This window comes from Mastigoproctus giganteus, chromosome 6, assembly GCF_048544385.1.
Source record: "Mastigoproctus giganteus isolate SK-2022 chromosome 6, ASM4854438v1, whole genome shotgun sequence".
In the NCBI taxonomy this organism is placed as follows: Eukaryota; Metazoa; Arthropoda; class Arachnida; order Uropygi; family Thelyphonidae; genus Mastigoproctus; species Mastigoproctus giganteus.
In genome coordinates, this window is record NC_143580.1 from 153,219,374 (window position 1) to 153,241,657 (window position 22,284).

Genomic DNA, 22,284 nt, shown 5'->3' on the forward strand with positions numbered 1-22,284 from the left:
GAAGTCATATGTTTCAATACTAAATATGCTGGAATATGTATTGGAATTGGAATTAAAAATTTTGATGATACTGTGGTTATTGTTAATGATCCAAGTGGAAGGGATATTGATAAGAATGGTAGTTAACAATTTGAAAAATGGTTTACCTGGATGATAACAGCCACTTTTTTTGGCACTAGTGATGAATCTGAAGCCAACTGGATGTTTATGGAATTTGGCTATCATATACAAGAAAGGCAAAGTAGAATTGCGAATTTTGGTATGCAATTTTTTATGCAAGGCTATAATTTTTTTGATGATTGTATTGATGCCGAGATTACAGCGTAAAAAGGTGGAGCTACTTTCTACTTCCTTTTTGAGGGTGGTGTAATAAAATTGCTTGCAAAAGATAGCAAAGTTATTAGAAGCCTTATCTACCGGAGTGATAATAAATTTTTGTTGTAAATCTGAGATGGCTTTTTTCAGGTTAAAGTACTTGATATGCGAATTATTGTAAAGGTAGTAAGTTTTAGAAATAATTTTTTTAATGTCCTGAAATGTAACATTTATCCAATTATAAAAAGCTTCGTGGGGTATTGTATATTTATATGCTAACTTGTTGCAAAAGTTCAAGATATTCAGATAAATATCTTTATATATATTATTGAGGTTGGCCTTATGGACTGGTCTGAATTTAAAACCTTTTTCCATAGCAGACTTTAGTGGAATGTTGTTAATAATGTCCAGGTTACCAGTAATAATATGTTTATGATGTTGATCAACGTAAGGAGCATATATGGGATCATCACAATGACATGGAAGATCTAAAGCTTGTAAGTTGCCTAAATTAGTAGTTAGAGTTTTATAATTACAAATTTTGAGTCCAATAGGAGATTCATATTTGAAGCAGTGATGGATCTTGAACTTGAAATTATTATAAAATGGGAGAAAATTATTACGATTATTAAGTAAATAATGCCAAGGAATTTTATCGAACCAACTGTGAATAAATTTAATAGTACAGTATTCATTACTGTATGTAGTAATGCGACCTAGTCTAAAGAGAGAGATATCTAAAATAATATGCTTAAGTTGAATATTTTTACATTTAAAATTGCTAATAAATAAAGTTAAGGCTTTTAGTATAGAGTTTTTGATATTAAAGAGAAAAAGAGAAATGTTGTGTACATCGAGTATGGTATTGTCCCAGGAGTTAATAATATTACGAAAATTGCCGAATATGCCTATGATGACGATTTGATTTATTTCCACGTTTGTATCTACGCTTATTGTTATTGAAGAAATGACTAAGATGGAATAAATTGTAAATGCAGTGGCTGGTGTTTAAACAACCATTGCTTAAAAGAGTTTTGTTAAAAAATCTATTGTTTAGGCCGTAGGGATATAAAGATTTATAAGTGCACATAAATAGATACTCATAATAATCACGAAGAACGTTGTCATTGATAATGGCAAGTATTTTAATTTTAACGTTGTTGAAGCCATGGTGGTGAAAATGGAAAAATGGAAAATGGAAAATCTTTGTGTTCTTTCACTTCCTAAGTTTTTCTTTTCATTTTTCGTAATTTAATATCATTATTTATGTCCAATCTTATTTTCTCTATTTTAACCACAGAGGGCTCCCACAGTTCTTCTCTTCTGAGCAACTCCACCATCGTTGTCATAGTTTTCCCTCTGTGTACATTCCATTCTTATTAATCATATTCACATAATTGTATCTTAATAATCGTGATCGCAAATTTGTATCTTCATTTCTTGATTATATTTCACTCAACTTATTTCTGCCAAATATCATAGGTATTTAATTTTTCTCCTCTTCATATTTTTTATTATATTTCATGTCTATCACTCAAAATATACACTACAAGCTAGCGGTATTAATTTCCAGCTTGCCTAGTATCCTTTAAACTCTTTTCCTTCTCTTTACATCTTTCTACTTTCCGATCTTCGTTTTTCCGTCCGTTGAACTATTAGTGTAATACGAGGGTGATTCGGACATTCTCACTTTTCTTATTCTCACTATCTTCGCCTCTATATTTTTAACTTCTTTTCCCTCCCCTACCTTGCATTGCTTCCTTTTTCTATACTGCTATCTTGTTATCTTGTTATTCATTATTATTTAACTTACATACTTTTGATTTAAATTTACGTTCTTACACACTTAATTTACTAAACACACTGCGTTTGCGTTCTTACATACTATCGACTCAATTTATTTCTAAATACACTACGTTACATAATTTATTAATCTAAATACACTGCGTTGGGGCTACCTCACTCATGTTTCTGGAGTTTTAAAAAATTTAAAAAATTTAAAAAAAAATTATTTTTATATCCATTTTTTTTTTTTTTTTTTTATATCTATTTCATTTTTTATATCCATTTCATTTCTACAGCTTCTCCATCAGCATGAGTTTGCATAGAAACACAGTGTTTGGTACATGATCAGGTGTAGCCCCCTGATGAAATACCTGATCTATGTACCAATTTTTAATTTTTAATTCTTTAATTTTTATTTTATAATCTTAATTTTTATTTTATAATTTTTATCTCCATTACCCTCCCCTCTTTTTCTTTCAGCTTTTGTACATATGATTGGCCTGTTAATTCGGCATTAATTCAGATTTAATTCTACTTAATTTTATATAGGTTCTTAACATTCTTTTTTTCTTCAACTAGGCTCGGCATTTTGTGTTTAATAACTTCTCCATCTATATTTATTTTTATTTTAATTTATTTTTATTTTTTTATTTTATTTTATTTTACTTTCATCGATGACACTTATATATATATATATATATATATATATATATAACATTGGAATATTATATCTTCTTACAACTTAGTTTGATTCAGTAAACATTTATTTAAGCACGACAACAATTTATTAAAATAGGAACAGGTAATTAATGGTTTAGGAATGTATGTAAAGGCGAAGCAAATTTCTCAGAAGAATAGTGAACTTCGACCTACAGAAGGTCAGATCAGAATTTCTCAAAAAGGGTCGAGCCTGGGGAAGTATACGGAGAAATGGGCTGAAGGAGGTTAGATGGGCAAGGTGAAGGAATTTATCGGGGATTATACTAAAATAAGGGGAGGAGAATTTAGAACCTAATGTAGTATATAAGAAATTGTTTGGTGGGAAAGGGGGTTAGTGAGTTAGTGGATTTTTTTGGAAGGAGTGTCGTGGCAATGTTAAAGGACAGGTGGTAGTAGTGTACTGGGGAATATGTCTAAGGAGGCATAGATCAGTAAAATTTAACTGGAATAGGAGCAGTATAAGCAAGGAGGGAATTTTGAGTGGAGTCAGACTACCTGAATTCAGGATATGTGAAAGATGAAGAGAACCAAATGGTCTGTTAACACAGGATTTCGATCTATCAGTTAAAGGGGGGGTTGGGAAGTACGGAACAAAGGAATCCCGAAAGTCTAAACCCGAAATGGAAAATCGTCCTAAAACCACAGAGCTGGCCCAACCTGGAAAAGGGGACAATGTTATGTAAGTAAATTTAATGTAAGTACTCTTTATTCATATTATACCTAGTCCAAGGAGATTGTTCGGAAAGAGAAGTAACACAATTTTGGTACTAAAGGGAATTACTAATTACGGCACTCTGTATTCCTGTCTGCAAATGACGTGATTAACCTGTATGATGGAAGGAGAACACCCAACTGATGTCTTTCAAACTACTGAGAACTGTAATTATTCCTCACAGTAAATGAGATTTAATATAAACTTTGGTAATTGTGCATCCCCGAGGAGTTTATTTGTACTGGACAATTAGTTGTGAAATCAACTCTTATTATCAATTACAGTAATGTATGTACCTAAGTTTGAACCCTTATATTAAACAATGTTGCAATTATGTATGTGTATTTGTCAGTTTGTCTCACTGTATTCTAGCTAACCCAAAATCCCTGGACTTATATATGCAGTCAGAGGCCCAAGGGTAACACATAGTTATCTAAATAAAATAAGAGTAGGTGATAAAAAAAAATATATATATAAATTAAATAAATAATTATATATATATAGTACAGTACAAAGTTACCCCTATACTATATTGCCTTGTCTTGCCAAGGAAAAGCTTATAAACTACAAATGGAGGAAAAAAATTCTAATTTATCTTTTCTGCAGATTGGCTCGCTGTCAGTTGCATAGCATTGCTCCAGAGGATAATTTCTTAAAGACAGACCTCCATGATTGATACAGTCCATCAACACAATTACTCTGGCATGTACGAGCTGAAAACTATAGTTTTCTTTTAGTTTTCAATTTGTTTAGTTTTAAATATTAAATTTATGTTCTAACTGTAAGTGTTAATATTGTTGGTTTTGAAAATTAAAATTTTTATTAAAAAATTTCTTAAAACAGGACTCAGACAGCCCTAAGAAAGGACCGAATGACATTGCCCTTGATGATGTACCACCCACTCTGAAGATTGCACGTCCACGAAAACTTGAAGATGAAGCTAAACATATATTTGAATCATTAGTGATATTTCATGGCACTCCTCACATATCAAGGTGAATGTTTCTTTCAGTATATATCTCTCGTTATGCAGTTTACTCAAAACTTATTTCAGTTTAGTTGTTAGACTTCTAGCCTTTCAAATAATTATACAGCCACTCCCCGACTTACACAAGGGTTGCGTTCTGCAGAGCTCTACGCAAGGCAAACTTTACATAAGTCAGAATTTCCCTAAATGTTTATGCAGCATTCGCAACTATCCACGCTGAATTTGATTGAAGCAAAAAAGAAGTGTTCGATGAACATGTAAATAGAATTATTTATTCAAATTTTTTTTATCTCATGTGCAGGAAATTTCAAAAATTCTAAAATAATTAGAATGGAGACAGGCACAATGTCAGCAAGTTTATTTATCTTTTGAGCATTGTTGCCAGAATTAACTCTTCAGTTGATAAGCACGCCGCTGCGGAAGTTGAGGGCTGTGCAGATTTAGAAGGGATTTTTTCCAACACATCACAAAATTTCTCTGCAGCTGCAGAATCAGCACCGGCAACTTCACCAAAAAAAAAAAAAAAAAAAAAAAAAGCTATTATTTTTAGGCCACCCAAATAATTAAATTCATATGCTGTGGTGTGCTGTGTGGCTAATGTCTGTTAATTATGAGTGTTCAATGGTAAATTTTTTCTGTTTTGCTGGACGAAAACCCCAATTTCTGGGGGGGGAAACCTTGCTGTCTATGCCTGAGATCGACTAACTCAGCCATAGAGTGAAAAAAGCCCATTAAAGTTCCTCGCATCATCAACAGAGGCGCCTCCATAGCCAGGTGGGAAGGAGCAGCAGTGCGTAGCACACGCTTCTTGATTAGACCGGGGTTTGAGCCCATCACCACCAAATACGGAGGATGCGGAAAGGTCAGGGAATGACCACCGCATATCCCGGAGCAATATGGCCTTAGTTGCTAATGCTCCTAAAAAAAATCCAAATAACAAACAAGCATCATCGACGGGATTTGAAACCCAGCCTTTTCCACACGCACAGACACTGGTGACTTCACCACATACTTTAATGTTTTGAAAACCAGTGTGATGCTTGAACCTATTAAACCACCCATTGCTTGCCACGAACTTGGCTTGGGATTTGTGGCAAGTCCAATGGCCATTCCCTTTTGCTGGAATGGCCATTGGACTCAGGGGCACTCTCTTCTAAATCTGTTTTTCCATCCATATTATTAGCATTTCCATCTTCGATATAGCAAATGAACGCTGTTGATCTTAAACGCGTTGATGCTGTTGTTTTATATGTGCACTGTCCCTTAAAATAGCATTCACTGTTGAAGCAGTGAGACCTAATTCCGTGCAATAGGTGACAAACTTTGTTCTGCTTTGTACTTAATTAATCATCTTCATTTCTAAATCATTTTTTTTTTTTCGTTTCCTAGCACTGCCAGCACTTGCACTTTCCGTTTGTCCCTTTCCCTTCACCATTGTAATAAGTAAATAGGAATGAAGACAAGATTCTGAAAATTTATTTATGTTTTTTATATGATTGAAGATTTCAGTGAAGTGGAACTCATTTCACCATAATACCATAATATGGTACTGTTTCTTGTATTTTGTCTGCCTTGTGAACTCCTTTGACCGTTTGGTTGTCCCAGAATATAAACAGAAAATTTATTATACCGTAACGTAAAAACCCACAGAATTCCAGTTATCGGTATTATTGCAAATGCAATAAGATCGAGTTTACTACCCATTTATAATAGATTGCGCTAATGGAAAAGCACTATAAACTGGAAAGTGCAAATTGGTTTTATTGTTTTATGGTAGTGACTTCCAGAAATGTGTTTTAGAAAAATATCACAAAGGCGTTCAAAATTGATTCTTATAACAGAACGTATGATAACAATGAAAGTGTACACATAGTGCAATTTTCATCATAAAAATGATCTTTTAGAGAGATAAATAGCTTAGTTATACTATATAGGGAAAATTTCAACTTCCGAGGTCTTGGAACGAATTACCAAAAAAAAAAAAACCAATATGTTATTGGGTTCACATTACGATATTTTCACGATACATTTATTCCTATGGGATGCAAAATACGTTTCTGTGATTTTTGAAAGTTTGCACCGGCCGGCAAAAACTTACATAAAGTTGAATTTCCATAAGTTGAGTATTACGTAAGCCAGGGAGTGCCTGTATTTAGGTACCAATAGGAGAATAACGGGAAAGAATTATAATATATGTAATGAATGATACAGAAGAACATCTAGATTTAAATAAAATAAATGGACAAAACAAAGAAATGAACTTTAAAATATAAGAAAACAGAAAACTAAAGAAGATTGCTAGTAAAACCACTTTTAAAAATTAGTATAGCAAGAGAATAGTCCCTTGTGGATAGCAATATATTGAACAAAGGAGAGATCATTAAAGCAACCTGAAGAGTAATGCAGAATAGTCAGCTGTGGGAAAACTGGTTCAAATGAGTAACATAGGGGGCAGGCATCCAACTTTTTTTTTTTTTTTTTCCCCCAGGGACCAAAAGAGATAAAATGTTGAAGATTGCATGTGGTTTTTTTTTTTTTTTTTTGGCTGTGGGCCAAAAAGTTTCTTGCCAGTAATTATACATTTTTTAAAATAAGATTTAATTCTTGTTGGTAGATGTTTATAATTTAATTTTTATATGTAATAATTATTTGAAAATCCCATCCTATTCTTACATAATACTACTAACGTTCTTATTGCAATAATATTGTTAAATATTGAGGAAGATACATAACACATTATAAGAAAGCAATACAGAAAAATCAAATATTGATATTTTAAAAAGTCAGCATGAAATTGTATTTGTGATATGCAAGTTTTAAGTTCAGGGAGGGGAGGGGAGGGGCATAATACGTAAAACAGTGCCTATATGCCTGTGGGCTGCAATACAAAGATCTTTTAAATTTTATTTAACAAGGAAGGCAAATATATATTGGTAATGATAAGGCTAAAGCACACTTCATTATAATTTTGAGAGAGAGAGAGAGAGAGAGAGAGAGAGAGAGAGAGAGAGAGAGAGCGCATGCAACTTAAGAAAGGGAATAAGTATATGATAAATATATAAAGTAAAGGTAGATATTAAAAATAAGTGTTCTGAAGGGATGTAATAAAGGAGGTAATCAGAGTAGAAGAGAACTAAATTGATCAATAACTGTGTTCCTTGTGTGTGTGTGTGCGTATATGTAAGTGACCTTGTTTGTTTTATCCTAATTTGCTCATGAGAAATTCATATTCCAGTATATGTTGTGAGCAGAAGATCACAGAGAGAATTGTAATAAGAGGGAATCAGATTACATTGCATGTCTTATTGCTTTGAGGAGAGCTGATGTTGCAAAGGCTGGCAATAACTTTCAAGAAAACTAAGGAAAACCAAGGCAAATAAAATAAAATGTTGTTGTAGGTTTTAGGCACATCAATGACTTAGACCAGTGTTTTCCAAACTAGAGTTCACGGACTCCTCCCCCCCCCAGGGGTTCACGAACCAGTTCCAGGGGGCCTGCAAAATGCACCCTCTGGAACTGGAATTAAATTAATTAAATTAAATTATTAAACTCAAATTATTCATTCTATGTATAGCAAATTGATGATAAATAAAGTTATTATTATATACAAAGATTGTATTTATGTAAAAATAAGAATAAAGTTGAGTTTAAATTTAAAACTTTGAATTTTCTTTTCAGAAAATCCAGTGTTCATACATATATACACACGAGAAATATATGCATATGTTTCTCGTGAGTGGATCCGTGAACTTTTTTTGATTTTTGAAGGGGTCTGCAAACTATTTTGATTTTTGAAGGGGTCCGCAAACTTTTTTTTGATTTTTGAAGGGGTCATAGATCTCAGTAGTTTGGGAACCACTGATTTAGACCTTAGTTTGTGTGTGTTTATGAGCTGATTTGCATGTTGTGCTGGCTGGAAAATCTGGAATAATTCACTGGGGAAACTCTATTCCATCTGTCTGAGATCGGCTAAGTATAGTCTCAGTTGAGACCAAGCCAACTGTCTAGGATACCACGGTGGAAGATCGATCATGCTGACTGGAATGCCCGCAAAGATCTTGCAACGTTCAGTACAACCACAGTCAGTCAGGAGCCAATTAATGAGGCAGTTAAGTACATCACAGAAAGTATTGTCCAAGCAGCGGCAATTGCAATTCCGAAGACATCAACCCAGTTTCCATCATTTCCGAAACCATGGTGGAACAAAGAATGCACAGCAGCAAGAAAGGCACAAAACAAGGCGTGGGAGAAATTTCATTGATATCCCACCACAGATAATCTAATAGTCTTTAAACATGCCTGAGCAAAAGCACATTACATCAGGTGTCAGAGTCAAAAGGAATCTTCAGTCTGTTTCGCATCTTCCATCAACCAGACAGCTTCACCCAAACTTATAATGGATGTACAATTCCAGACCCAACTGCAAACACTATAGGGGACACATTTGCTAAAGTATTCTTCTGAAGCATCTTACTCCTATGAGTTTCTGGCCCTGAAACAAAAAGCTGAAAAGCAGCATTTGAAGCTATCTTCTAATAACTGGGAGACATACAATCAGCCTTTCACAGAACAGGAATTAAAAGTGGCACTATCTCTATCCCATGCGAGTGCCGTCGGGCCAGATAACATCCATTGAGATGATCAAACATTTTTCATCTGAGTCTGTGGATCGGCTGCTCTGTCTGTTCAACAGAATCTACCTTGAAGGCCAGTTTTCGGGCACTTGGCATAAGGCAATTGCGCTTGCCTTTCCCAAGCCAGAAAAACATCCAAAATTTCCAAACAATTACCACCCAATTTCTCTGACAAGCTACTTGTGCAAGGCACTGACCATCTGGCACTGACCATCCTGGAAAGGATGCTCAGTTCCAGCCTCATGTGGTATTTAGAAGCAAATGACCTCCTTTCCAAAGTACAATGTGGCTTCCGAAGGAACAGATTAACCCTCAACCATTTAATACAGTGCCCTCTTCGTTGATGACTTTAGCATATTTTCACAGTTATGCAACTGAGGGTTATTTGAAAGACAATTGCAGAATGCCATTGACCATGTCAGCTCTTGGGCAATGGCAAATGGTTTCATGTTCTCATCTCAGAAGAACATTTGTGTCTACTTTTGTTGCAAACGGAATCTTCACCCTGAACCAGAATTAAAGCTCAGACAACAGTCATTCCAGTAGCACCCAAGACAAAATTCTTGGGGCTTGTATTTGATAATAAATTGACATTCCTTCCACATATCTGTCAACTAAGGACCAAGTGCACAAGAAGACTAAATCTCCTTTGTGCCATCTCATCTAATAATTGGGGAGCAGACCGCTGTACCTTACTCCACCTCTATTGTGCACTAATCCGAGCTAAACTATATTATGGGTCCCAAGTGTATACATCTGCTAGAAACAGTGTATTACAATGGCTACATCCAGTTCACCACCAAGCCATCCGTATTGTTACTGGAGCATTTCGAACATCACCTATCTAGAGTTTATATGTCGAAGGAACTGAACTACCGCTCTCACGTCGGCGAATGCAATTTTTGCTAAAATATACCTTTAAAATGGAATCCCTATCAGATCACCCTGTGTAGACATCCATTTTGAGCCACAACAGGAAAATTTATATAACACTCGTCAGATTGCAAACTGTCCCTTTGGTATTTGTGTCCAAGAGCTGCTCAGACAGCTGAATATGTGTTGCAATGTTGCCGAGTCACCGAGGCAACCCGTTCCATCCTGTCATACTCATGTTCCATCATGCGACTTCTTCATTCATAATGGTTGAAAAGCCAGAACTTCACCACCTGTCTACTTATAACTCTATGCTTTCCATCGATCTGCTTACTCCAATTTCCTGTCTGTCTTCAATGATGACTCGAAATTGGAATCATCCGTGGAAACTGCTGCAGTCTTCCCAGATAGTATGAGGCTATCTGAGAAGATTTCTCACGAGTGCAGTATATACACCACAGAGTTGTATGCTGTAGAGCTAGCCTTGGACTGTATTAAAACTAATAAATATCAATGGTGTACATAGATTCCTTAAATACATTACAGGCTCTATCAGTGATGAGATATAATCCTCATCCAGTCTTGTCCAGGATTCAGCAGAAGCTATACTCTCTTTATGAATCTAGGTTCGACATCCAGTTCTGCTGGATCCCAAGCCACATTGGGATCCTAAACTAAACTAAACTAAACTAATCTACTCAGTTGAAGAGGACTTCAGAAATTCATTCATTTATTGATGGGAATCAAACTCAGATTTCTCTAAAATTTGGAATTTGGGAATATTTATCATTATAATTTAGTTAATGTATACAAACTGAATCAGTCTGGTTTTATACATGTAATAATGGAAGACATTATTATTATTATACAGTTTTCAAAGAATTATGTATTATGCAAACATTATTTGATTTATAGAAAATATTAGGATCAGATGTAAACTATGATTTGTAGTAACTTTTATAAAATTAGATTTTCAAATAAAATTTTAATTAACTCACAGTGATTATTCAAACAAAGAAGTTGATGATCTTTTTCTGTCAGGTGTCTTGACCAGAATTGTTTTTCTAAATTTTCCATGTGTGTGGGTGTGTGTTATTTTTTGTTTGTTATTTGGTTTTTAGGAGCATTAGCAACTAAGGCCATATTTCTCCGGGGATATGCCGTGGTCGTTCCCTGACCTTTTCGCATCCTCCGTATTTGGTGGGCATGGGCTTGAACTCCAGTCTAATCAAGAAGTGTGTGCTATGCACTACTGCTCCTGCCCACCTGGCTATGGAGATGCTGTGTGTGTGTGTGTGTGTGTGTGTGTGTGTGTGTGTGTGTGTGTGTGTGTGTGTGTGTGTGTGTGTGTGTGTGTGTGTGTGTGTGTGTGTGTGTGTGGCTTTGGCTTTGTTTTTGCAAATTGAATGCATCATTGTTCATTGTGATAATTGTTAATTTTTTTTTTACATTATCATCAGTTTTGCACTTAACTTTGACTTCATTCTCCATACACAAAGTTTTCGTTTTTCTGCTCACTGTAATGATGATCACCAGATCAGAATATTTGTTAATTTTGCTGGAGAGAGTTTGCTACCACAGCCCTAAAATCATACATTCTAATGAAATATGAATGTAAAGGGAGATTATATATGGGAATTACTGATGTATTTTTCACTCTACTCTGTTGAAATCAGTTAAAATATGTCAGTAAGAAAATTATGTAAATGACTTGTTAAGGCATTCTTATCTCTTTTGTAACTAGCACTTTTGAATGGTGTAAAGTTTTGAAAAATTAGATTCCAAAAAAAAAAAAAAAAAAAACAAAACCCCAAATAACATAGAATAGAAATTAAAGAGTTTGTCAACTAGGGACCTCATCTTGGCTAGGAATCAGAAGACCTTGATGAATGAAAAAACCCAAATGATGTAGCATTTCAGCAATCCTTGAATCCCACCATAGGCTTGCTCTTGAGTGACTGGTCCTGCACTTACTGGGAGTGGCATGTTCTAGTACTGCTGGTGTGACTAATGACAAAGCTTCCAGTGCATATGCATCCTCATCTGTTGTTACTGCGGTTGTAAACTGTTGTATGTTTATTGCATTTATTAAAATATTAAAGTGATAAGACACTTACGTTTATGCTCTAAAAACATAAAAGTGTCTGAAAATAATTTCACAGAATGTAAACATGAAATTTTTGGTGAAATTGGGGAACAAACTGTTGAAAAAAAAGTTTAAAATCATTACAAGATATGTGTGGAGAGGCTGTAGTGTCAAAGAGATGAATTTCTGAGTGGCACAAATGATTTTCCAAAGGAAAAGTAAAGGTCAATGATACCTCTTTCTGATGACTGAAAATTAATGAAATTGCTGAAAAATTTCAGGTAGTTGATTGAAGAATGACCATCACAATGATAGCATAATATTTAGGGATAGTTAGAGTATTCATTGACTTTAATTAGTCTTGAAGTGGTTTATGTGAAGATGGCTAGGCTCCAAAGAGCTTGACCAATGACCAAGACAAGATTGGGTTTGCATTAACCTTTTGGACAAAATTCAAGCAGAACTAAACTTTTTTGGGTGACATGTTACATTGGATGAAATAATGATATTTCAGTATAATCCTAAGGCAAAAAGATGGAGGAAACTGGAAGACAGTAAGATTCAAGACAAATCAAAATTGAAGTGTTCAATAAGAAAATCAAAATTGAAGACAGTGTTCATCACTTTTTTTTTAGTTAAAAAAGGTATTTTCCATTCAAAATTTTTCTTGAGGTTAAACTGTCAATCAGACATTCATTGTCAATCTGCATTATGCCACAATTTTAGCCTTTTCTGTACCACCATTTCCCTCTGAAAAATTTTAACATTTGAGGGGAAAAGGTGTTGTAAACAGGGAAATTTCTTATGGTAAAATCAATCTTTCAGGTGGTCTATCTTCTCTACCCTGTAATTTGATGCCATCTGATTTCTGTTCCCAAGTATCAAAAACTTCATTTCATGTGATAAATTTTGGGTCTTAGGAGGGTCCAATACATCAAGCAAGCCAAAGTTGATATTAGAAAATGATTTCCAGAAATGGTTGCAATTGTGGCAGCAAAGAATGACCTCTTGATCTGCTTGGCGGGACAACTTTGAAGAGGGCAAGAACAAGTAATTGGTAAGTTTAGTTTTAGGACAGCAAGGAGGTGTCTTTTGTCTATTTCACTGCATAGGATGAGCCTCACATTGGGATTTAGTGTCCTTACTTATAATAACCATTCCTGCAACTTTATAGCCATACCTCATGCTGTGTACTGTCTCCAAGTCATGAACTGAGAATTAAAGGAAGAGACTTTGAGCTAAGCCACCAAATACACCCAGATATATGCCACCTTTTATGAATTTTTTTTGTGAACTTTAAGGCAGATATCTGACTATTTGCAAGAAGCCTCTTCTTTTTGTGAAATTCGGTCAAGTTTATATTTTTCAAGTATTTAGTGTGTTTTCTAATAATGAGAATACTGAAGTCATAATCTATGTAATTCTGTTTATATAAAATGCAGTGAAATAATCAATTCATAGGTTGACTGTATGTATTGATATATTTTGTAATGGTGAAGAGTTTGAAGGACATTCAACATCACAAAAATTTGTAATGTTTTTTTTTTTTTTTTTTGATCCACTGACTTGGGCACCTGTATTTGGTGAGAAGACCTTCTAGTGATGCTGCTGGTTTTCCAGATTAGCATCCATCATGTGATCCAACACCCATACCTTGGTTCCAGGGTTACATTATTGGAATCTGGTATGTATAGCCATGTGCAGTGATCCATGCTATACTGAACTCGGATAGGAGTATCCAGCTCTAATATGTCACTTTGGCTCCTGCTTCAACCAGATGGGATCAGTCGGTGGGTGGTTCTTGCTTCTGGGGTCAGTATGTTTGCAGGCTGATTTGCATGTTCCTCTTGATTACAGAGGTGTACAAGAATTCCTCCAGTCACATATAGGAATTGAACCCAGACTTCTTCAAAAGAGTGGCATGTGAAAATGTATCATGCCAACCATGTTGCTATAAAGTACACAGGGTTTTGTAATGTGGAATTAATTATTTTGTCCCTCCCTCTACATTTATGTTATATAATTTTTATACATGATGGGGAAATTAAAGTACTTTAAGAACATGCAAATGGAGCACTTTAAGAAACTGTTTACTGCATTTTATAATGTGTAATTTTTCCAAATGCACTGTAATAACAATTAACGTGCTTAAGAACATTAACACATTTGCCGTCACCTATATTAGAGAGAGAGAGAGAGAGAGAGAGAGAGAGAGAGAGAGAGAGAGAGAGAGAGAACATTTAATGTGCTGTAATTTTGGAAGGTTGAGAAATATCAGAATTTTGAAAATTCGTAAATAATGGTTGAAAAAGTGAAAGTCTGGAATTCATAACTAAAAGAAAACGTTTTTAGGCTGAGCTGGAAATAAGGAAATCAATTTTCTTAGTTAAGAAGCACGTAAAATCTAAGGCAGTGCATCAAGTGGACATGGATTGCCAGTGCAATGTTGAATCAGTTTGTTATGACATAAGCAATGAAAATTCAAAATTGATGGTAAGAGTGTGCTATAGGCCTAATGACTGTGATGAGTATAATGTACAATTGTACAGACATATCAAATAAATAGATTTTCTGTTTATACTCCGGGATGACCACATGGTCAGAGGAGTTCACAAGGTAGGGAGAATATAAGAAACAGCACTGTATTCAGCAATCATGGGCTTGAACCCAGGTCACTCAAGGCATGCACACGGGCGCATGACCATTCGGCTATGGCGGCCTATTTATAGAGTGGGCCAATACTCAGAATGTCTTAAAATGGTGAATTTTATCTTTCCAGATATTGACTGGAACTTGTGTGTTGGTCACTCACACACTAGCAAGAATTTTGTGGATTTATTGGATGATTGTTTCCTACACCAGTATGTTAGAGAGTGAACAAGAGAATACAATACATTTGATCTGATTATCAGTAGTGATCCTTTATGTATTAAGAATCTGCAGATAAAAGACCATCTAGATGGTAGTGATTGCAATGTATTGAGTGGGATTTATTTCAGGGAGTAACTACTCTCAAAGGCAAGGTAAAGGGTTTTTCCTTTTGAAAGATGACAACAGCGATCTCAGACAGTTTTTATTCTATGTAGTGGGATCAACTAATGAAGTTACCATCATCAAATTCTAAATGGGAAACATTTGAGGATATTATAGAAGCTACTAGGCTTCTATACCAACTAAGAGATACAGTTCGGGCACCCGATCGCAGTGCTCCTCCTGTCAGATGCAACTTACAGTCCGTCATTTCCTGGTTGATTGTCCCTTACATTCAACAATCCGTTCAAACAATTTTCAGTCACTCTCTACATTGAATATATCACCTGCTCTATCTCGCATATTAGGAAATGAAGCAAATATTGAAGAACTTTTATTATATCTAAAACATATTGGTTTGTTCAGAAGCATATAATTTAATCTGTATAACAATACGCTTTTTGTCAATTAACGATGAAGAGACACAATTTGGCCGTATTAGCCCTTGTGTCGTTAAACCGAACAACAACAGTTCGGGCACCTCCATAGCCAGGTGGGCAGGAGCAGCAGTGCGTAGCACACGCTTCTTGATTAGACCAGGGTTCGAGCCCGTGACCACCAAATACGGAGGATGCAGAAAGGTCAGGGACCTTTGCATCCTCCACCACCGCATATCCCCGGAGCAATATGGCCTTAGTTGCTAATGCTCCTAAAAACCAAATAACAAACAACAACAGATACACTTCATGGCATAAACATAAATGGGTGTCAGATGAACTGATTAGACTCAGGGTAGTGAAGAAAAATGTATGGGATGCATATAAATTATCATCAGATGATATAGATGCATACAGTAGATATAAATTTGTCTGCAAACAAGTCACAAAGAAGGTATTGTTAGTATTAGCATTAGCCATATAGTATAAGGAATCCACAGGCTTTTGCTGCACCAGAAAAAAAAAAAAAAAAAAGGAAGTAGATAAGAAAATACAAATTATGTGTTTTCCTCCTCATGCAGGTAACTATTCAGTTGACCTTTTGAATTTCTTCAAATTGTCAGCCTCAACTACTTGCAAAGGCAACTTGTTCCAGTAATCTCAACTTGCTGGCTAAAAGAAAACGTTCTACAATCTAGTCTATACCTCTACTCTGTAATTTGAGGCACCTCCGTAGCCAGGTGGGAAGGAGCAGCAGTGCGTAGCACACACTCCTTGGTTAGACCGGGGTTCGAGCCCGTCACCACCAAATACGGAGGATGCACAAAGGTCAAGGAATGACCACTGCATATTCCCGGAGCAATATGGCCTTAGTTGCTAATGCTTCTAAAAAAAAAAAAAAAAAAAACCAAACCAAAATCTGTAATTTGAATTTATGGCACCCTAGTTCTATAATTCTTTATAACAGTGAAAATTCCACCTTCATTCATTTTACAACCCCCCCCCCCACACACACACCCAGAGTCTTATAAACCTTAACTTGTTGACCAGGCACCAAGCTCTGTAGCCCACATAATTGAAGTATTTCCTCATACGGTTGCCCTTTTTCTGATCTCACTATACAAGTTGACCTTATTTGGACCATTTCAAGAAGCTCAATGTCCTTTTGATGAGATCTGCATACTTGGACACAGTATTTCAAATGCAGTCTTATAATTGCCTTGTACAGTGGAATTTTGACCTCTCTAACCATACAGGATATTGTTCGATAAATCATCAGTAGGACACCATGGGCTTTCCTGGCCACCTATTTACACTGCTCATTGACCTTCAGATCTGCCTGTATTGTAATTCCTAGATACCTTTCTTTTTCTACAGTTTTTAATTTGATCCCACCAATTGTATATTTTATTTTGCTATTTCCCAAGTGTGTAAGACCTTGCATTTTGCGGCATTAAAACATAGCTGCCATTTTTCTGACCATTCTTGAAGCCTACTGAAGTTGTCCTGAAGTAGCATTGTTTGGCACTGATCATTAACGACTCTCCCAATCTTTACATTGTCTGCAAATTTTGATATCGCACCCTTTATCCCTTCATCAATGTCGTTTATGAAAATCAAAAACAACAGTATTCCAAGAACTGATATCTTGGGTCCACTGCTTCTGATGTTACAACAATATGAAGAATATCAATTAATCTTAACCTTCTGCCCTGCAGCCACCCTGCATTCCATCTTAAAATCTTTCCAGTAATCTCAGTGTTCCAGCTTATACAGTGACCTCTCATGAGGGACTAAGTCAAATGATTTGCTGAAATCCAAATAAACTATATCGGAATTGTTCCGTACTTCTAGCTGAGGTGAGCAAAGGCAGATTACAAGAAGTCTCTGGCCAAGAATGCAAAGAAAAGCAATTAAGACATCTTTACTTATAATAACAGTAGAAGAAAGAGATTTAGTCACATTGGTCCATTTGTTGCCGATGGTTTAACTGTTGATGATCCTGCTCAGGTTGCTGACATATTGACTGTGTATTTTGCATTTACATTCAAGATGAGGAATTTTTAGGGATTATTTACTAGAAGTGAGCCAAATTCTGGTGGGGAGCTAAATAAGTGTATGATAACTGGGAGGAAAATGGAGAAGAAATTGTTGAAGCTAAATGTAAAATGGCATCTGGGGTGGATGACATCTATCCATTTATATTAAAGGAGGTAACAAAAGAGGTAAGCTAACATTTAGCTGTGATTATGAGAGAATATCTGTATCCAGGGGAAGGCTTTATGGACTGGAGATATGCAAATCCAATTCGCCTCTGTAGCCAGGTGGGCAGGAGTGGCAGTGTGTAGCACACACACACACTTCTTGATTAAACTGGGGTTCGAGCCCGTGACCACCAAATACGGAGGATGCGGAAAGGTCAGTGAATGACCACCGCATATCCCCAGAGCAATATGGCCTTAGTTGCTAATGCTCCTAAAAACCAAATAACAACAACAACAACAACAAAGGGGGGATCAAAGGGAAACATGGGTAATTACAGACCTGCCAGCTTGACTTCTATTCCCTTGAAAATAATGGAGTCATTGATAAAAGAAGTAATGCAGGATCATCTAGACAGGAATGCAGTTATACTGGGGTCACAGCATGGAATTGTTTAGGGCGGTCTTGTCTGATCAATCTGATGAGATACTACGACACCAACAAAGGAACTGGATAAAAAAAAATAATTTTTACATCATATACTTAGATTTCAGAAAACCTTTTGATATTGTTGCACACTTGGATTTTAGAAAACCTTTTGATATTGTTGCACATAAAAGACTGCTATATAAATTGGAACGTTGTGGCATTAAGGGCAAGTTTCTGTTATGGATAAAGGGATGGTTGAGTGGGAGAATACAGACAGTGGTTAACAATGGGCATTCCCCCCCCCCCAGAGTTCAGTGCTGAGCCAGTTGTTGTTTTCTGTATTTATTAATGATATTGATGAAGGCACATCAGGCTTGACATCTAGGTTTGCAGATGATATGTAGGTTGGCATAGTAGGTAATCATTGTAATTAGAGTAGGCTACTTGAACAAGATTTAGACAAAAATAGGCAGATAGGTTTAGATGGCAATTGAAATTTAATATTTACAAATGCAAGATAGTTCATATGGGGTGCAGTAATCTCAAATTAATGTACCAGCTGTATGATACTGCACTCAGACAGTGGACAATGAGAATTACCTGCTGGTAATTATAAAGTCATATATGAAATTCTCTAAGCAGTGCAGACAAGTGCCAGGACAGTTCGTTGGATTTTGTTGATGATATACCAAAATTTTGCCAACTGGGATAAGTTGGAAATTATACCATTGTATAATGCCATGGTTAGTTATGTCTTGAATACTGCTTATGGATCTGAAAGTCTCATTTTAGGAAAGACATGGATCTGTTGGAAAGGGCCTAGAGAAGAGCAACAAGATTGGTGAGGGGAGCAAGAGGGTGTTCTTAGTAGGAATGGCTTCAGTTTTGAAAATTTGTAGCATTTAGAGACTAGGCACCTGCGAGGAGATCTGATGTGGGGGGGGGGCATAAATTGAAATTGAGAAAGGATGGTTGCCCGTCAGATGTGTGTAAATTTGCCTTAATCCAGACGGTGGTTGATTGTTGGAACAAACTGCAATCTGGTGTTGTGGAGGTGGGTGGTTAGATTAAATTTAAGGTGTAACTAGATGAACTGTTAGAGGGGATGGACAGGTGAAATGGGAAGTGTTGGCTCCTTTTTTTGTATAAACTTGCTTTCTTGCATCATTTGCCATCACCACTACTAATAATGATTTCATTCAATTCTTTCTGTGAAGTTGAACAGTATGTTCAATTTCTGGCTTGTAATATATATTGGTAGTGGTCTTGTAGATAAAATCACTCTTGCCTTTATTCATGCAAAGTGAGTTGCTTTATTATATCGATTGCCCCCTGGTGAATGTTACTTGGATCAAACAATGAGGCAGCTGCCTCTCTGTTTGATCTTCATAGATGAGCGCTTAGCTTCTGTTTGAGAGGGGGATGGGTGATGTTCAGTTGGCTCCTCTGGCTGTATGGAGTATGCACTTGATCCTAATCCTAATGCTTTTGATCCCTTCATCCTAAACAGCTGATAGGCACGATATTCTATTTACATGGTAGATCACATCTAACAGCTGTATCATTGCTTTGCTGAGATCACTCTCCATGACTACTACACCTTATTTTTTAACCATAACTTATGCCTTGACACCAAGCCTGTTTTTGAGCAAGTCATTACCCAGAAGGATAACAGATGGAGTAATAGGATGGTGCATGAGTAGCAACTGGTTACATAACTTCCAAACATGGACTGGTTTAATCTCTTCTTTCATCTCTTTATTTGTTGTAACATTACTCTAAATTTTATGGTTGACAAAGGCACCCGGGTCTTCGAAAGTTGGGTGCCTCCGTAGCCAGGTGGGAAAGAGCAGCAGTGCGTAGCACACACACTTCTTGATTAGACCGGGGTTCGAGCCCGTTACCACCAAATACAGAGGATGCGGAAAGGTCAAGGGAATGACCACCACATATTCCCGGAGCAATATGGCCTTAGTTGCTAATGCTCCTAAAAACCAAATAACAAACAAACATCTTTGAAAGTTACTGCTGTCTAGTTTTTTATTCTTACCTTTATCCCCTGCTTTTATTTTTTTTTTTACTCAAGCAGTTTTTATTAGCATTAGCACAGTCATATGATGCAAGAAAGCCAGCTTATATAGCATGAGCCAAAAAAAAAAAAAAATAAAATAAAAAATAAAAAAATAAACACACACACACCCTTCTCATTTAACCCATCCACTCGCTCCAAATGTTTGTCTAGTTCTGCCTATGTTGTTAATATACTTTTTTTTTAGTTTTATTTATCTTTATATTTTGGTTTATCTATATTTTGTCTTTTATCTCTGTATTTTGGTTGGAGATATTAAGATATTTTTGATGCTGGACATTTCTTAATTTCAAATTTAGAAAGTTAGTTGGTCGGTCAATAATAGTATTTCTCTTATTATAGTGTAAATCTGATGACATGTATGCAAAGCCTTGCTGTAATAGCAAAGTATCGGTCAGAGTTCATGTCTAAAGTAATACAAGCATTGGAAGCATTACATGGTAAGTAGAATATGTTTCAGTATACTTTTTCTTGTTGTATAATGTGTTGACATATTATACAGAGTGGTTCATAAGTAGGGGAACTATTTTGAATAGCTGCTGATGGAAAAAAAAAATATATATATTACATCAGTCTGTAAACTTATATTACAGTATTTATTGAACAGTATAACCTGGGAATCAAATGACAAATGAAATTTAATTAGAATATTGAATATAGGTATTCAGAGTAAATATATATCTATAGAGCCACAAGGCCAAGTATTTAGTTACCCTAAGTTGGACTTCATTGTTATAGCCTATAATTTAAACACATAGTATATAATAAAATAATAATAAAATGATAATGAAGCCAATTACTGATAACAGAATACATTGAATGGTACGTTTTCTAGGGCTAGCACCACTCAATACATCCTCTCATTAATTGGTTTCTGTTTCTGGAAAACATTTTCTGTTTTCTAGAACCAGAGCCAATTCAGAAGAACAGTACCAATGGAAGTATCTATAGAAAAGTCATGCAGCAGAAACAGAATGTTTATGAGACAGGTCGGAGAGACTTTGTAAGAGAGATGCATCATTAATTAATTTAACAGCCCTCTTTTGAATGGAATTTAGAAGCCTGAGAGAGAGGTTAAATGAGGCACTGCTCCAGATGTGTGAACAGTACTCCATGTTAGGGCAGATTTTAGATTTGTACAGGGTGAGTAGCTGTTTAGAAGAAAAGTAATACTGAGAGCAAAAGAGAAACCCCAGTTTTTTAGATGAGGAATTAGCAATATTTGTGATGTGCTTATGCCAAGAGAGATTAGAAGTCAGGATAATCCCCTCTTTAGAGATATGTGATCTTGTCTAGAAATCTGTTGTCGAAGATAAGCACAAGTGCAAAAGAATCCTTTTTGTGAAATAGAAGACAGGAAGATTAAGTTTCAGAAGGATTGAAATTAACTAAGTTATTTTTGCCCCTTTGGAGAATTTCCTGGAGATCAGCATTTAAGGAATTTGTGGTGGAAATTTGAGAAGTTAAAGCTGTTTTTTCAGGGCAGTGTTATTTCTCAAACTGGAAAATGGATTGCAATGTACTATCATTAGCCAAGCTATGGCTAGGTAAAGAGTGGAAGAAAGAACTGAATTTGGTGAATACCAGCATTAATGGAGAAGTTAGAAGGCAGGCAGCCATTTACCATTACTTGCAGTGATTGGTCAGAGAGAGAGAGAACATGATACCCAATTACAAAACAGTTGGCAGTCCATAAGATAGAAGTAAAGGACATTCTTATCAAAACTAAAGAACTGAAATGGACTTGGGCAGGACACATAGCTCGAAGACATGATGACGGACTAAAAAAATAATAGAATGGTACCCAAGAGGAGCCTGGAAAACCCGGAAGGCAACAATGGAGATGGACAGATGAAATTCAAGAGTTCATGGGCAGTAAAAATGAATGGCCATTGCACAAAACAGAAGGAACTGGAAAGTTACTGGAGAGGCCTTAATCCTGCTTTGGATTGAAAATGGCTGATGATGAAGAAGGTGGAAGCTTATTTAAAAGAGCTTTATGTCAAAAATGATCAAAAGCTTTTGAAATGTCAACAGCAACTGC

General features: G+C 35.8%; 1 protein-coding gene across 1 annotated transcript in view; it reads left to right on the forward strand.

Annotated features, from left to right (window-relative positions):
* Positions 1-22,284, forward strand: part of Sym (symplekin scaffold protein) — a 662,620-nt gene that overhangs the window by 117,998 nt on the left and 522,338 nt on the right. The window contains exons 7-8 of the mRNA XM_090376545.1: positions 4,376-4,527; positions 20,583-20,680. Coding sequence (XP_090232671.1) covers positions 4,376-4,527; positions 20,583-20,680 — 250 coding nt within the window. The remainder of the gene's footprint in view (positions 1-4,375; positions 4,528-20,582; positions 20,681-22,284) is intronic.